Source organism: Microcaecilia unicolor, chromosome 7 (genome assembly GCF_901765095.1).
Source record: "Microcaecilia unicolor chromosome 7, aMicUni1.1, whole genome shotgun sequence".
Classification (NCBI taxonomy): domain Eukaryota; kingdom Metazoa; phylum Chordata; class Amphibia; order Gymnophiona; family Siphonopidae; genus Microcaecilia; species Microcaecilia unicolor.
Window position 1 is genome coordinate 228,519,112 of NC_044037.1, and position 15,250 is coordinate 228,534,361.

The window sequence follows — 15,250 nt, forward strand, 5'->3', positions numbered from 1 at the left end:
GAATTCTTATTGTCAAACAAAACCACATTAATGCACTGCCGAAAACCAGCGGAGTAACACCTAGAGAGTCAAAACTATGTAAATATTTTCAAGGGCTGCCCTTTTTGTATGCCACCCTGTACCATCACCTTAACAAATGTTCCCTTGATGTCTTAGACATGTGAACTCAAGGCTTATGGTCACTTCAGGAATCCTTCCTAGACATGAATCAGTTTGAGCTTCAAGCAGTATATCTGGGCCTTCAGACTTTTTTTGCACTGGCTCCACCACCAAACTATCCTGATACAGATGGACAATCAAGTCACCATGTTCTGCCTCAAAAAAACAAGACGGTTCAGGATCCCTGCACTTCTATCATGAAACCATCAAAATCTGAAACCTAGTATTTGCCGTAAAAACCTTATTATAACCCACATATCTCCGAACTTGCAGTTATGCTCAGTGGTAGGCTCAACCCACAGGAATGGTCACTCAGACTCAACTATTTGATAGCTAGAGGATGCTGGATATTGACCTTTTTGCTGCCCCTCTCAACACAAAGTGCAAACGTTTCTGTCAAAGGCTTGCGCACAATTCTTTTGCCCTCCCTGGAGGCCTTCTATATGCATTCCCTCCATTCACACTCATTCCGAAGGTGATACAGAAAACTCAACAAGACAAAGCTACAATAATCCTCATAGCTCTGCACTTGCCCAGGCAAGTCAGATTCTCTAGATTTATTGCAATGACCTCAGTACAACCAGTCCCTCTGAGGCAAAATCCATTATTACTAACCTCAGCGAGGCGGTCTTTTACATCCCAAACTCAAGTCAGTTTGCTGACAGCCTCGCTGTCGAACAGCAAGCTTTTAGCCTATCTTGTGGTTCTTCGCAACATGAAGAACATCATCTTTGTTTCTAGAAAACTATCCACAAAACAGTCCCCTCAGTCTAAATGGAAGAGATTCTCAAAGTGGTGCATAACCCACATTTATGTGCCCACTATCTGCCATCTCCCGGATATATTGTCCCACCTACTGTTTTTGTTTAATTTGGACCTTTGCATCTCTTCAGTCCATCTTCATCTTTCTGCTACAGTGGCATACCATAGGCAGGAAATTCCTGTCGCTTCATCCTTTGATTTTTCACTTCATGAGGGGCCTGCTAAATATTAGGCCCCATTTTCATTCTCTATATCCTCAGTGGGACCTTAAGATCATCCTAGCAGGACTTCTCAAAGGCCCCTTTGAACCTCTAGGTGAAGCAACACTCAAGCATCTTACCTTGATGACAGCATTCCTTATGGCAGTAATGACAGCGTGAAGAATGAGTGTGTTGAGGGTTCTGGTACATCAGTCCCCCTCCTCCCTTCCTTCACCTCATTGTTCCACAACCGAGTTGTTCTGTGCACTCACCTGAAATTTCTTCCCAGAGTTGTGTCCGATTTCATATTAACCAATCTGTAATTCCTTCCGGAGTTTTTTCCCCCAAAGGTTTGTGCTGGTTTACCATTGGACTTCTTTTTTTACTACCTATATGCCATGAAGCTTCTTTTCAAAACTTCTCATTTTGTATCCTTCAAACTAGCCATCCTTGAGGCCCCAGTGTCAGTATACTCTCTTGCATTGAATTTCCAGCTGCATAGACTTCTGCTACAGTCTTTCACCTTTCCATTGCTGGGATATATATCTATCTATTCACCAGCTCTGAACTACAGCCACATCTATTGCAACCTTCAAGACATCTCAATTTAAAACACTTTTAAATCAGTAAGTTGGCCCTCTCTATACATGTTCACTAAGCAGTACTGCCTGGAATCTTCATCTCAAGCAGTGCATTTATTTACAGTCTCTTTGCTTATCTTTTATACCATTTCTGACCAGCTCCCCATTATCTGAATCAGGCCATCTTCATTTGTCACCTGGGGTAACTCTAAGCACTAGAATCATCCAGTCGTGTAGCTGCATTCAACCTGCCTGTCAATGGAGAAAGCGTAGTTATTACCTGTAACGGGTTCTCTGTAAACAGCCAGGGAACACAGCCACACTTTCCATACCTTCTGTCCCTTCATGGAAGTGGGAGCTGTAATATATTCTGAAGTGAGGTGTAGGGGAGCTGCTTACAATGCAGGAATCTCATGCATGCCCAGGATAGCCTCTCCAAATGTTTTCCAGGGCTGTGGGAAAGATCCAACACAGGGGCCATCAGGATGATGTCACCCCAATTGTGTGCTGCATTCCCTTGCAGTCTGGAGAACCTCCATTACAGATAAGCCACTACACTTTCTAAGCCCTCTGCTCTAATCATTAAGCTACTCTCCAAAAATACAGTAATATAAGGCCTCTAAAAATGAAGCCTCTGGATCCCCAGGTCATTACTATATGCTGCCATCCCTGCCAGATATGATGCATTTATTCCTGTAATTTTGAAACTTAACATTTAGGAAAGTAAGCATAGAAGTATATGAAAAGTCCAGTAGAAATTTAGTTGGAGCCTGCAAAGTTGGATTCTGGTATAGAAATCAAAATGCCAAAAAGTTTAAAACCAATCTTCTAAACCTGGTAAGAATTTAAAAAATACTGTATATAATTTTAAAACAAATACAGTGACTCTCACTGTATTTGTTTATGTATAGTTCAGGACAACCAGTTTTCTTTCTTACCAACAACAAAAATCATTGTCTGCTTTCTAGGCCTTTATAAGGCGGTGTTTATCATATCGTAAGGAGGATCGATTTGATGTCCACCAGCTGGCTAATGATCCTTACCTTCTCCCTCACATGAGAAGATCCAATTCTTCAGGAAACTTGCATATGAGCGGGCTGGTTCCATCCCCTACACCACCTACTTCAAGCATTATATCATACTAAAGCCCTTCAAGTCTAGACTGGCATGAGACTCTCAAGTAGCTTTCAGGTGCAAACTTCCGTTTGAGAAGATATGAGTGTTTCTACACAAGACATGTTTGAAGATGTGTGTGTATTTTGAAACTTGGGAGTCGTTCTCTGTAGTGTTTGTATGGTGAGAGTGGATCATGGACTGTGAAAAATGTACCCTTCTGACTGTAACCTTCAAAGCTGAAGGATGGCAATGCCTGTTCTGTGTTAAACAGGCTTTACTGTGTTTAAGGTTGAAATATGGACACTGGGGGGGGGGGGGGGGGGGGTAGTGAAAATGGCTGGAAACCTTGTAAATAGCCTTTTTTGTAATTCTTAAAATACATTTGTTTGGAACTGAAGAGTTTTAAACATGATGGGTCATACTTTGATGTTTAAAATGTTCAAACAAGAAAAATAAAAAATGCATTTTGAACTCTTAAAAGAAAGCGCACTGTTTGGGTACACAAATCATTTTGCCTTTTGAGAGGTTACTCCAGTGAAACCAAAGTAAGATGTCAATGGGTACACACTTTTTTTTTTTTGTTTTGATTGCTTGTTTGAGTTTGTTTGGACAAAGCTTAGTTTGAAAGTTTGGGATAAAGTGCTTTTTCATTTGCCACATTTGGAAGACTGTAATGGTTTCTGCAGCCTTAATGGTTGTGCCTAAGAAGCCAGGTGTCTGCTTCTTTCACAAGTTAGTTTTAAAAAGGTTGATGAATCATTCCAGATAAATCATCCTTCGGTTCATGGACTCTTGATTTTTGAAATAGCTACACTTTTTTAAAAATTGTAATAATAGTTGCAGTGCTTTCAGAATGTACTGTTACTTTAGAATTTTAACAGATGTTCTAGGATTTGTTTGTAGGCCTTGTGATAAATGCAAAGTGCAAACAGTATGTAACCAAATGCAGACAAGACGTCATGTAAATTGTTCTATGCAGGATAATGAGACATTTCCTTCTAACTCTATTGTATATTAATGTACAGATGTCATATTTTCAGTTATTCTTAAATTTCAGCAGCTTGTTCCTGTACAAATGTTTAAAGTATGGCTTTTCTAATTGGATATAGTATTTTTTTTCAAGTCCTCTTGAAGGCGCTTTTTAATTGCTGCTAAATGATGTTGCTTTTACTTTGGCAGAAACAGAGAATGACCTCCTTAAAAGATGCAGATGGACTGTCACTATGAATTAAAAATCAAGGCATGTCTAAACATAACCGTGTTATACATACATTAGTTGGTCAGTTTCTTGTGCTCTAAAACTTGAGCATTTTGACACTAGATTTAGGAAGGTTTCATAGTTAATGAACATTTTCTTTTACGTTTCCATCTGCGGAGTAGGAGGATCTTCTTATAAAGAAATGTTCTTTGTGGCTTGAACAGGTGTTATAAAATATGAAACATTTTCTAACTGCCTTGTATGGTAAAACCAATTTTTTTTCTTCAGGTTGCTAAATTTCTCTTCTGTACATTATTCCTTTTACTATCACATTTATTCTGTTAAATACTTATATGTAATTTTGTTCATATTCCAGATGAGGCTGTATTACAGGCTATCTTTTTAATATTGTACAGTTAACTGTGGCTCTTGTTTCTCATGTTGTGAACTGTTGCATTTTTCATTGTACATAGATATATTAACTGTCTCTTTAAGATGCTGCTGAAATTGTAGAGAATGTAGCCAAAAGAGTAATAAAAAATGGAAGTTGACATTTAAATTATATGTTAAAATGTTTTTTGCGTTTTTTTTTTTAGTTTTTTACTATTGATCATAATCTGTTAATCTTTAGATTTATATTCAGTAAAGAAATATTGACTTGATTTTGTTCAGCTTTTAGAGCGTATAGTTTTTCCATTATCTTTCTGCTAATACTCCATATTTATTTAGTCTTTTTACCTAAACTTATATTTTGCCAGACCGGATCAAACTCTGCTCTCCTATTACTTTCCTTTCTATCAGTTAAACTTGGCCAACATAAAATGTGATGTAAAGCTTTTTTGTGGTGTTTCTCCTGGGTTGTGGAGTACCCCCCCCCCCCCCCCCAATGTAAAAACGTATACAAAATATAATTGCAGCTTTAGTGTGTATTATAAAACTAGTTATTCATTTCCTTGGGGATCTGTATCTGTATTTTTTATTATGTTGCATATAGGATTAGGGGATTCAGCTGCTTTTTTGTCTTGGGTTATTGGTGTTCTGTGGTTGTGTTGGTAGATTTTACATGGGGTTTTATTTTTTCTTTGATTGTATATGGCAGTTTTGATTTATTTTTACCCTAATATGTCTTTGTATGTTTTATGCAACCCAAATGTGGTATATAGAAGACTTTTACCATGAGAGATAACCAAACAGATGAACAAATCCCCTCACTTCATCAGATAGTAGGTGCTTATGGTTAATACTGGTATACTGACCAAAACCTTAGTTCTTCATGGTTCACTGAATGTAACCCCATGTGAAGGGAACAGGCAGCATCAGCTCAAACTGTGCACAAGAAAGGAAAGAGAACCATGTACTAGAAAGAAGAGAGAGAGGACCAGGATTGGTCTTGAGCAGGCAAAAGAAAAGACACTATATCTAATTCCATTGAAAAATGATTGAGCACTGGGCCACCTCATTCAGTGCGAAGAGAAGGTAATTATCTTTTTCTGCTCTTTGAGATCACTGTTGAGCTAAGTGACTTTATTATTGTGCCACTGGGACCTAGATGTCAGTCATCTGCTGGAGCCATCAGGAGCAAGTGAGAATCACTCTTATCCCATACAGGAATTAGTATTTTGAGGTAAGCTTTAGGGTGGGGGGGGGGGGGGGGAGGGAAAAGGGCCTGGAGGCATCCTTAGTTACTGTCAATGGGGGAAAGGGCTTCCAAAAGGGGCAGGGCTAAGAAGTGGGCCATACACTTTAAAATTTTAGCTCCAATTCAGGGCCTAGCCCACCAGAGACTTGAGCCCCCCCCTCCCCCCCCAGGAGGGTAAGATTGCTGATACAGGTAGTCCTTTTCAGACATCAAGATGCTGCACAAAGGAGTTCAAGTTTTGTTTATTTTATATGGATTACCATGGGAATGAAAATAAAACATTTTGCAGTAACGGGATAAAGATGGGCCAGGAACTTATTTGTATCCCAAAGCTGAATACTGCTAAACCGACTGCTAATCCATTCAGTGTGTTCGCACATTAGCCTCCTAGTCTGAGATTATCATTTATTTTAGACCTGTGTTTACTAGTGCTTGGCAGTGACATTATTCTCTGATGACGTGGGACACAGTAATTCCACATATTACTACTACTACTTATCATTTCTAAAGCGCTACTAGACGTACGCAGCGCTGACTAGACGTACGCATAAAGTATGACCATTCATGTGTTTAGGCACAGTCACAACCTACAAAAAGCCTAACGACTATGAAAGCATTGGATTGAGTAATACAACCTATTCTAAATCTAAAACAAGTAAATAAAATTCCTTTCCAAACTCATCCCAGTACAAGGATTCCTCCACTTGGTCCCCTGTGATGCAGTTTACCAGATCTAAGCATGTATACTAACCTTTACTATAAGTTTTTTTCTATTTTTAGTAGATTAGGCTACATTACTAAGGGGTCCTTTTACTAAGGTGCGCTAACGAATTAGCCCATAGGTATAGAATGTGGGATTTAGCATGCACTAAGGGCCTTTTTTTACAAAGGTGCGCTAGCATTTTTAGCATGCGCTGACCATGTAGATCCCCATAGCAATATTATGGGTGTCGACATGGTTAGCGTGCACTAAAACACTAGTACACCTTTGTAAAAAAAAAAAACCTTTAATCCGTTAGCACACCGCTTCCAGTCTTTTTACTTCTTTAGCAAGATATGGCCTCCACAACTGAATGCAATACTCCAAGTGAGAGCTCACCAACAACTTGTAGAGGGGCATCAACACCTCCTTTCTTCTGCTGGTTGTATCCCTCTCTATGCAGCCTAGCAACTGTGGCCAGAAGGATGCTAGGCTGCATAGAGAGGGGTATAACCAGCAGTAGAAAGGAGGTATTGATGCCCCTCTACAAGTCGTTGGTGAGGCCCCACTTGGAGTATTGTGTTCAGTTTTGGAGGCCGTATCTTGCTAAAGATGTAAAAAGACTGGAAGTGGTGCAATGAAAAGCTACAAAAATGGTAGAACTAGAGGTCACTGTTCAGAACACAAATTAGCTTTGGTAAAAAAAAAGAAAGTACTAATCAATGCTGAGTTGGAATCGCTGCTTTCTGCACAAAGAAACTGCTTTGATTACTTACCTCCAAAATGCAGTTGGGGACTCATGCCCTAGTTTATATGATAACTTTCTCTGTCCTGAATAAAGGAATCCCTTCTAATTGGCTAACATAGAGGAGTATATTGTGTAATTAAGAGGAAGATATTTACTGAAATGTGTAAAGTAGCATGTTATTGCAGCAGTATTTACCACAGGAATCACAAATCTAGTGGTGCTATGGCGCAGAACATTGTGCATTCTTGGCTGCAATAATGAAGATGGTGGGCCCCAAGTCAGGCTGGTAGTAATGTAATTCCCATGCTCACTCCTTGATCCCACTTCAGCAAAGACACTCTGTCCCCCAACAGAAAACCTACTGTTGCTAAAGAGGCAGTACTACTGGCAGGGGTCAGAGGTGCCATTTGATGCTAGCAGCCGATTTGAAATCACTCTTACCCTCCATTGCTAAACTCCAGGGATAATTCTGGTAGGACCAGGGATGTCTTTATAGGGGAACAGTCTTCCAAGGACCAGGGTTTCAGTTTCATGTGGGGGGGGGGGGGGGGGAAGAGGGTCTCTTTGAGGCCGGTATGTAATCTGTTAAGGGACTGTGATCAGGGGGGATCTGTAATAGTCATGTGAATGATATCACTGGTCCTTTTAAGATGGCACCCAGTCTCAAATTTGCTGATATTTTTCCACAAATAACATAATTTACAAAATAAACACAAGCTATGTGTTTCAATTTGAATAGCTTTCGAAGGTAACCCTTCTTCATATCAGAAATAAGAAAATGTTGACAAATACCAGAATATAAAGTGAAACGGGCATTACAATGACAGTCTCACAGGAGAAGTGAGGGGTAGGTTAGGTGAGAAACAGGGAGAGTTGGGTGGATGAGAGACAGAGAGAGATGTATGGCAGATAAGAGAGTGATAAAGCAGTAGTAGAATTTTATGGTTTAGTGGGATAGAATGTCCAGATCTTTAAGTCCTGACTGGTGGGTGTCAAAATATTTCATCATTTTGAATTCAAATGTCTTACTTTCCTGGATTGTCTTAAAATTTCCTTTTAGTGTTCTTACCATAAGATCACTGGTGCAATGTTCCGGTTTTGTAAAGTGCTGTCCCACAGAGGTGGCATCCTGGTTGGCATTGGAGTGTTTAATATTGTGTTTGTGTAAATTGAGCCTCATCTTTAACATCTGGCTTGTTTCTGCAATATAGCTCCCTTCTAGTGGGAAGAACACACTTTCACTATGTACACCTGTCTTTGTATTACCCAATTAGCCAACCTTGTCACTCTTCACGCAAGACTATTTTCTTTCCATGAGTCCTCCTTTCTTGCCAATGACTAAATCTCTCATTTAAAATGCTCATCTTTTTTTCTCTTTCCTATGGGGGAGGGGGCAGTTTTTTAACTAACTTGTACAGTAGGTCCCATGAGTTTATAGTATTCCTACAGTGGCTGTAAAAGCATGGTGAGGAATATTTGTAAGAAAGATGCTATATAAAATAGCATGATATATCTAGAATTCTGGAAATGCCCACATTGCTTGGCAAAGATGTCAAACCTATGAGTTTTCAAAATAAAGGGTTCTTTAGAGTAACTATGAACACACTAATTGTTAAAGGAGGAAAAGCCTCGAGAAGCTCCTAGACTTTTAAGGTTGTCTTCAAGGAGCAGGACTTCCTCATCATCGTCAAAAACCTCTGTGTAGCGTCGTACTTACTACACTGGTGATAGTCTCAATAAGGGGTTTAGTATAATAAACTTAGCTTATTCTAATGGACTTAACTTTAGTCAGTCGATCTCTGTGTGATCTCTAAATCTGGACTGTGATCAACAATGGCCAGCGTTTCGAATCTCTGCTTCAGGATCACGGGCCATACAGATCTTCAACTGGAGGAGAGAGACAGAAATTAATTTTATCATACTTCAACTACTGCTACAACCCAGTTCGAGATCAGAAGACCTGACGAGTGTGCATACGTGCGTGTTGAAGTATACTCAGCAATCCGGAAAAAGGTAGCTCGGATTTTAAGGGACCACTGGCGAATAGTCCAGACGCTCCCCATTTTTTCTGAATCTAGAATACGGTTTGCATATAGCAGAGGGAAGAACTTAAAAGAATTACTCTGCCCGTCAATGCTCCCCATTTTTTCTGAATCTAGAATACGGTTTGCATATAGCAGAGGGAAGAACTTAAAAGAATTACTCTGCCCGTCAATGCTCCCAGATGAATACTCCACCCCACTTATGCATGAGGGTCACAAGAGATGCAATGATTGTGCAATATGTGATCTAATGATAGAGACCACAGTCTTTAGGCACCCTAGCACCAAGAAAGAATTTAAACTGCACATCAACACCACGTGCAAGTCAGATCATGCGATTTACGTAGGGCAAACATCACGGACTTTATACTGGAGCACAAGAGTGCAATCAAGATTGTCCAAAGTACTTCCCCCCTAGCTCTCCACTATAACGATTTGAAGCATGAGTTTAGATCCCTTCGCTGCCTTGTGTTACAACAGATCACAGCCTCAGGGCCAAGAGGGTTAGATAGGCGTCGTATTCTTTTACAAAACGAGCAGAGATGGATCTTTAAATTAAATGCTTCCATCCCTGCTGGACTTAATTCTAATATTGAGTGGATCTATTTCTTATAAAACTCAATACATGGCCACGAGTTACTGCCTCTTAGAAGACATATGGTACCTATCCCTGGAAGAACGGGGATTGGTTGTGATGGTAACAGCGTGTGACGTCAGCAAGTCCTTAAAAGAGTCGCCATTTTCTGAGGCGGGTGTCTCTGATGCTGCCTTCGGCTTTGTTGAACAGATGTAAGTACACAAAAGCGAGCAAGTAAACAGTAAGCTGGGCCAGTATGATAAAATTAATTTCTGTGTCTCTCCTCCAGTTGCAGATCTTTATGGCCCATGATCCTGAAGCAGAGATTAAAAACGCTGGCCATTGCTGATCTCGGTCAAGATTTAGAGATCACAAAGAGATCGACCGACTAAAGTTAAGTCCATTATAATAAGCTAAGTTTTTTTTTTTTTTTTTATTTATTTATTAACATTTTCCATTATATTACAAGACATTCCTCTTGTTCAGGTATAATATATAGTAATTTACAATATTGTAAAATAGTAATAATAAGGAAAAGAAAAAAAAAAAAAAGTGAAAATAAACCTTCACTAAGGAAAATTTATACTCAAGTCCATAAATGTGATCCAAGATTTCAGGAAAATTGCGGAGACAAAATATAAGGAAATTAATAGAGATTATACAAAAGCTGTTAAGAAGAGCACAGTTATAATTAACGCTTTTCCATTTTCACTGAGGTTATGAGCGAGGACACATGTGACGGCTCTGTAAATACATATTTTCTTTCTTTAAACCTTATTATGCACTTGCAGGGGTACCTTAAAAAAAAAGTACCCCCCAAGTGCAACACCTCAGGCCTAAGGAGTAAGAATTGTTTCCTTCGTCGGCGAGTCTCCTTGGAGACATCAGGAAAAAGTAAAACTTTTAGACCCAAAAAGGGTTTATCTTTATTACAGGAAAACAGACGAAAGAGCAAATTCTTATCTGGTAATAATACCACTGTGGCCACTAATGTAGCCGCAGTTGCCAATTCAGTATCAGAAGTTTCAAGTAACAGGGAAATATCAATCGGAGCTTCAGGTGAAGAGGTTCCTTTCCCAGGAATATAATAAACCATAGACATTGGAGGCAGATTCTGTTCCGGAATTAATAAATTTTCACGCATATAGCGTTTCAGCATATCTATTGGAGTTACATTCTGAAGTCGAGGAAAATTAGTAAATCTAAGATTATGATTTTTAGTGTAATTTTCAAAAGTTTCCATTTTATCTCTAAGACTTGTCAAGTCTTTCACCATAATAGGTTGTAGGGTTTCAATCTTCAGAAGTCTCTGATCCAGGTTAACTATTTTTCCATTTAAATCTTTAATCTGTTGCTCTTGTACACCTAAGTTACTTTCCAAGGATTTCACTTTAGGTTGAAGGTCGTTTATCTGCTTAAGGAAAACTTGACCCAGATTGGAAACCAAGTCCCACAAAGCTTCAAGTGTAACATCTTTAGGTTTAGTCATAAATTCTATGGGTAATTCAAACCTTACAGGCTGATCAGCGTCCTCACTTCGCCCCTCAGCTTCTCTCCCCTCAGTTTGCAGCGTTTCCACAGGCAAACTGGTCTCCAATCCCACCTCGGTAGTAAGAGAGGCTTCGATTCGGCGTTCTTCTGGGCCCCTTACCTCAATGGGAGTAGACCCTGTCGAATCCAGGAGGAAGGAACTGGCGCCAATCGGCTGGGGAGGAGGAGTGCGTTCAGCGGGGCTTAGAGTCACTTCAAATCCAGAAAGCGCCAAATTCTCCGTTTCGCCGGCGCGTACATCTGGTTGCAACCCGCTTTCAGAATGAGCTCCCTGCGATCTCAAGTAGCGATCCAACGGACCAGGTAAGGAGGGTGTTAACGGGGAAGCCCTACCCGCTATTCGTCCTCTCCGTTTCGGCATGTTAGGAGCTTGAGTCGACACAACCTAACAGCTTGCGGCCATCTTGGATCAAGCCATAATAAGCTAAGTTTATTATACTAAACCCCTTATTGAGACTATCACCAGTGTACTAAGCACGACGCTACACGGAAGTTTTTGCCGATGATGAGGAAGTCCTTCTCCTTGAAGACAACCTTAAAAGTCTAGGAGCTTCTCGAGGCTTTTTCTCCTTTAACAATTAGTGTGTTCATAGTTACTCTAGAGAACCCTTTATTTTGAATGTGCATGTTGACAGAATAGGGAGCTCTTACCCCCCACCCCCCCCCCCCCCCCCCCCCCACCCACACAGTGATTATTTAGTTCAAACCTAAGAGTTTTGCCTTCACAGATCTGGAGAATTGCTCATTTCAGTATGAAAATTTAGTAAATCCTGCTGGAATAATGCCGTTTGTTGTCATGGACTTAAAATAAACCAATTAAAAAAAAAAAAGAGTCCTTATCCAGCTTCTCTTTAAGACAATCCCACTTTAATGCAGTATTCTGTAGGAATAATAATGGATATGCCATTGATCTTTCAGTGCAGAATTTAGACACTTTGCAGGTATCTGGTTTCCATAGGCATATGTTGTTTTTCTAGTGAACCTTTTAAAATGTGTTTTCTTGTTTCCAATGAAAAGAAAATGTAAATGCCCAGTTATTAGTCATGCTGCAGACTGATGCCAAAGAGACAAGATGGGTCACATGGTACAGTGTAATGTGCCAACCCAGGAATGTAAAAATAATATCCATGTTTTCTAATTAAACAATAGCAAAAAGTGTTTACATTTTAAAGATCTACGCTGTCTGTCTTCTCTCATTCTTTCTTCCAAGCAGCAAAGAAGCATTGAACATTATATTTGAATAATATGTTTTTTTTCAAAGGCTAGGTTGGTTTGTTTTCCAATTGCTGGGAATAGTAAGAGGGACCATTGCAGGACTACACTGGAAAATGTGCTTCAGGGCCCTCTTTTGTGACGGTGCCCAATCTTGCCTCCCTGCCTTGGACCATTGCTCAGCAATGTCCTTCTCAATAACTTACTGCCTGCAGGCAATTTTGATCTGATCCAACAAGCCAAAGATGTGATTTCATAATTAGCCTAGAATGGGTGGCAGAGCTGGTGGTTGGGAGGCGGGGCTAGTGCTGGGCAGACTTATACGGTCTGTGCCGGGGCTGGTGGTTGGGAGGCGGGACTAGTGCTGGGCAGACTTATACGGTCTGTGCCGGGGCTGGTGGTTGGGCGGCGGGAATAGTGCTGGGCAGACTTATACGGTCTGTGCCGGGGCTGGTGGTTGGGCGGCGGGGATAGTGCTGGGCAGACTTATACGGTCTGTGCCAGAGCCGGTGGTGGGAGGCAGGGATAGTGCTGGGCAGACTTATACGGTCTGTGCCAGAGCTGGGGGTGGGAGGCGGGACTGGTAGTTGGGAGGCGAGGATAGTGCTGGGCAGACTTATACAGTCTGTGCCAGAGCTGGTGGTGGGAGGTGGGGTTGGTGGCTGGGAGGCGGGGATAGGGCTGGCCAGACTTATACGGTCTGTGCCCTGAAGAGGACAGTACAAATAAAAAAGTAGCACATATGAATTTATCTTCTTGGGCAGACTGGATGGACCGTGCAGGTCTTTTTCTGCCGTCATCTACTATGTTACTATGTAACTGTGAAGTAAGAACTCAATTTTTTCAAATTCCTTTGGACAGGAGTTATTAAACATTGGAAGATAGATTATACTTAATTTACTTTGGTTTATCTCTTGAGGAATTTTTATGTCAGCAACCCATATTCTAGGTGTGCAAAATATGATTGCAGACAAACTTAGGTGTTACCTGGATACTCGTGAATGGCTCATGAATCAGGAGATGATACCTTCCAACAGCAAGAGTCCCAGCAATAGTCCTTTTTTTTTCATTGGAAGACCAAAAGCTTCTGATACTTTGCTACAGAAACTAAGGGGTCCTTTATAAAAGTGTGCTAGCGTTTTTAGCGCATGCTAAAAATAAGCACGTGCTAAACATTAGAGACGCCTATATATTTCTATGAGCATCTCTATCTTTTAGTGCACGCTGATCATTAGCATGTACTAAAAATGCTAGCGCACCTTTGTAAAAGGCCACCTAAGTGAGTATACACTGGCATTGGACTCTTTCAACATACACTGAGAGAGTAAGGCTCCTTTCAGCTCATCTCCCTATGTCACTAAAGGCTCCTTTTACAAAGCTGTGGTAAGCACTAGCATGTGCTTACCACAGCTGATAAGGGTTTACTGTGGGATGTGCTGAGGTGTCCCGTGGTGATTTAGCAATCCGCCTGTGTAAATCTTATGCTAAAAATAATTTCTTTTACTGGAGAGGGGGCATTTCTGTGCTGATCAGCACAGCTACATTGCCATGAGCTAACGGAGTGGAGGAGTGTCTTAGTGATTAGAGCACTGATCTTGACATCCAGAGGTGGATGGTTCAAATCCCACTTCTGCTCGTTGTGATCTTAGGCAAAATCTCAGGTGCAAAATTAGATGTGAGTCCTCCAGGGACTGGGAAATATCCTGAATGTAACTCACCTTGAGCTACTACTGAAAAAGGTGTGTGTAAAATCCAAATAAATAACTGATTAGCGCACAAGCCCTTATCACCTACAAAATAGGAGCCTGTTTACTAAGCCGTGCTGTAGACACACTAACTTTTTAGCACTCGCTAACGATAGAGAAGCCCATTATATTCCTATGAGTGTCTGTAGCGTTAGTTCACACTAAAAGGTTTTGCGCATCTACAGCACTTAGTAAACAGGACCCTAGGTGTCTATAAGAGCTCACAGTCTAATATTTAATAATGGCGGCGTGCTAATGGCAACATTAGTGTGTGAAAAAGGAGAAGGAAAATTGGCCACTTTCTGGATGTATTAGAAATTACCTTAATGTGCGGGAAAGACCCATGTAAGGGTGTGCTAAAACCACTTTCTACTGCAGCTTTGAAAAAGGAGCCCTAAGAGAGGAAATTTTACAAAAGATACAACAGGCCAAGACCTCAGTCTTTATATACCTATCTGGCCTTACCCCAAATCTAACACCTTTTGATTCAGTCACCAATTTCATCTAGCAGAATCTCCTTCACTGAAAATTAAATTCTCCACCTGGGTTAGGTATCTGCTAGCACTAACAGCATAAATGTTGAATTTGTATTAGTAGTATCTTTCAACTTGTTCATGCAGTAGAAGATATTGTACTGCATGAAAACTAAATTATTTGTAGGTGAAGACTCACAATAGATTTGCATATTTGGGACAATATCCCTGTATTAACACTTGATGACTTTCCATTGTAAAGATCTTTTTTTTATTAATGTGAATAATGCTGCTGATGTGCTACGTTTCAAAGCCTAGGCATGTAAGGTTTTTCAGTACTTAAACTGGTTTGCTCATTGACTCTAATATCTTTAGCTATTTTTGTTCATGCATTGTTAGGGGTAAATCTGTAAGGGGGGTGCCAAGAAGACACTTATTTGGAGCCTATTCTATAAAACGTGCCTACTTCTCTTTATAAAATACTAGTGAACAAGTCAAATACATGCTTATAGTTTAGTTGCAAGCACTTTGTCCAGCCATAGAGCTA

The 15,250-nt window shown here is 40.4% G+C and overlaps 1 protein-coding gene across 2 annotated transcripts in view; it reads left to right on the top strand.

The window, feature by feature from the left end:
• The window catches only part of TLK1 (tousled like kinase 1), a 342,919-nt gene extending 338,341 nt beyond the window's left edge, over positions 1-4,578 (top strand). For both annotated transcript variants that reach the window (XM_030209141.1, XM_030209140.1), the window contains exon 21: positions 2,671-4,578. In XM_030209141.1, the coding sequence (XP_030065001.1) occupies positions 2,671-2,847 (177 nt within the window). In that variant the 3' untranslated portion in view covers positions 2,848-4,578. The remainder of the gene's footprint in view (positions 1-2,670) is intronic.
• The last annotated feature ends 10,672 nt before the right edge of the window (positions 4,579-15,250 follow it).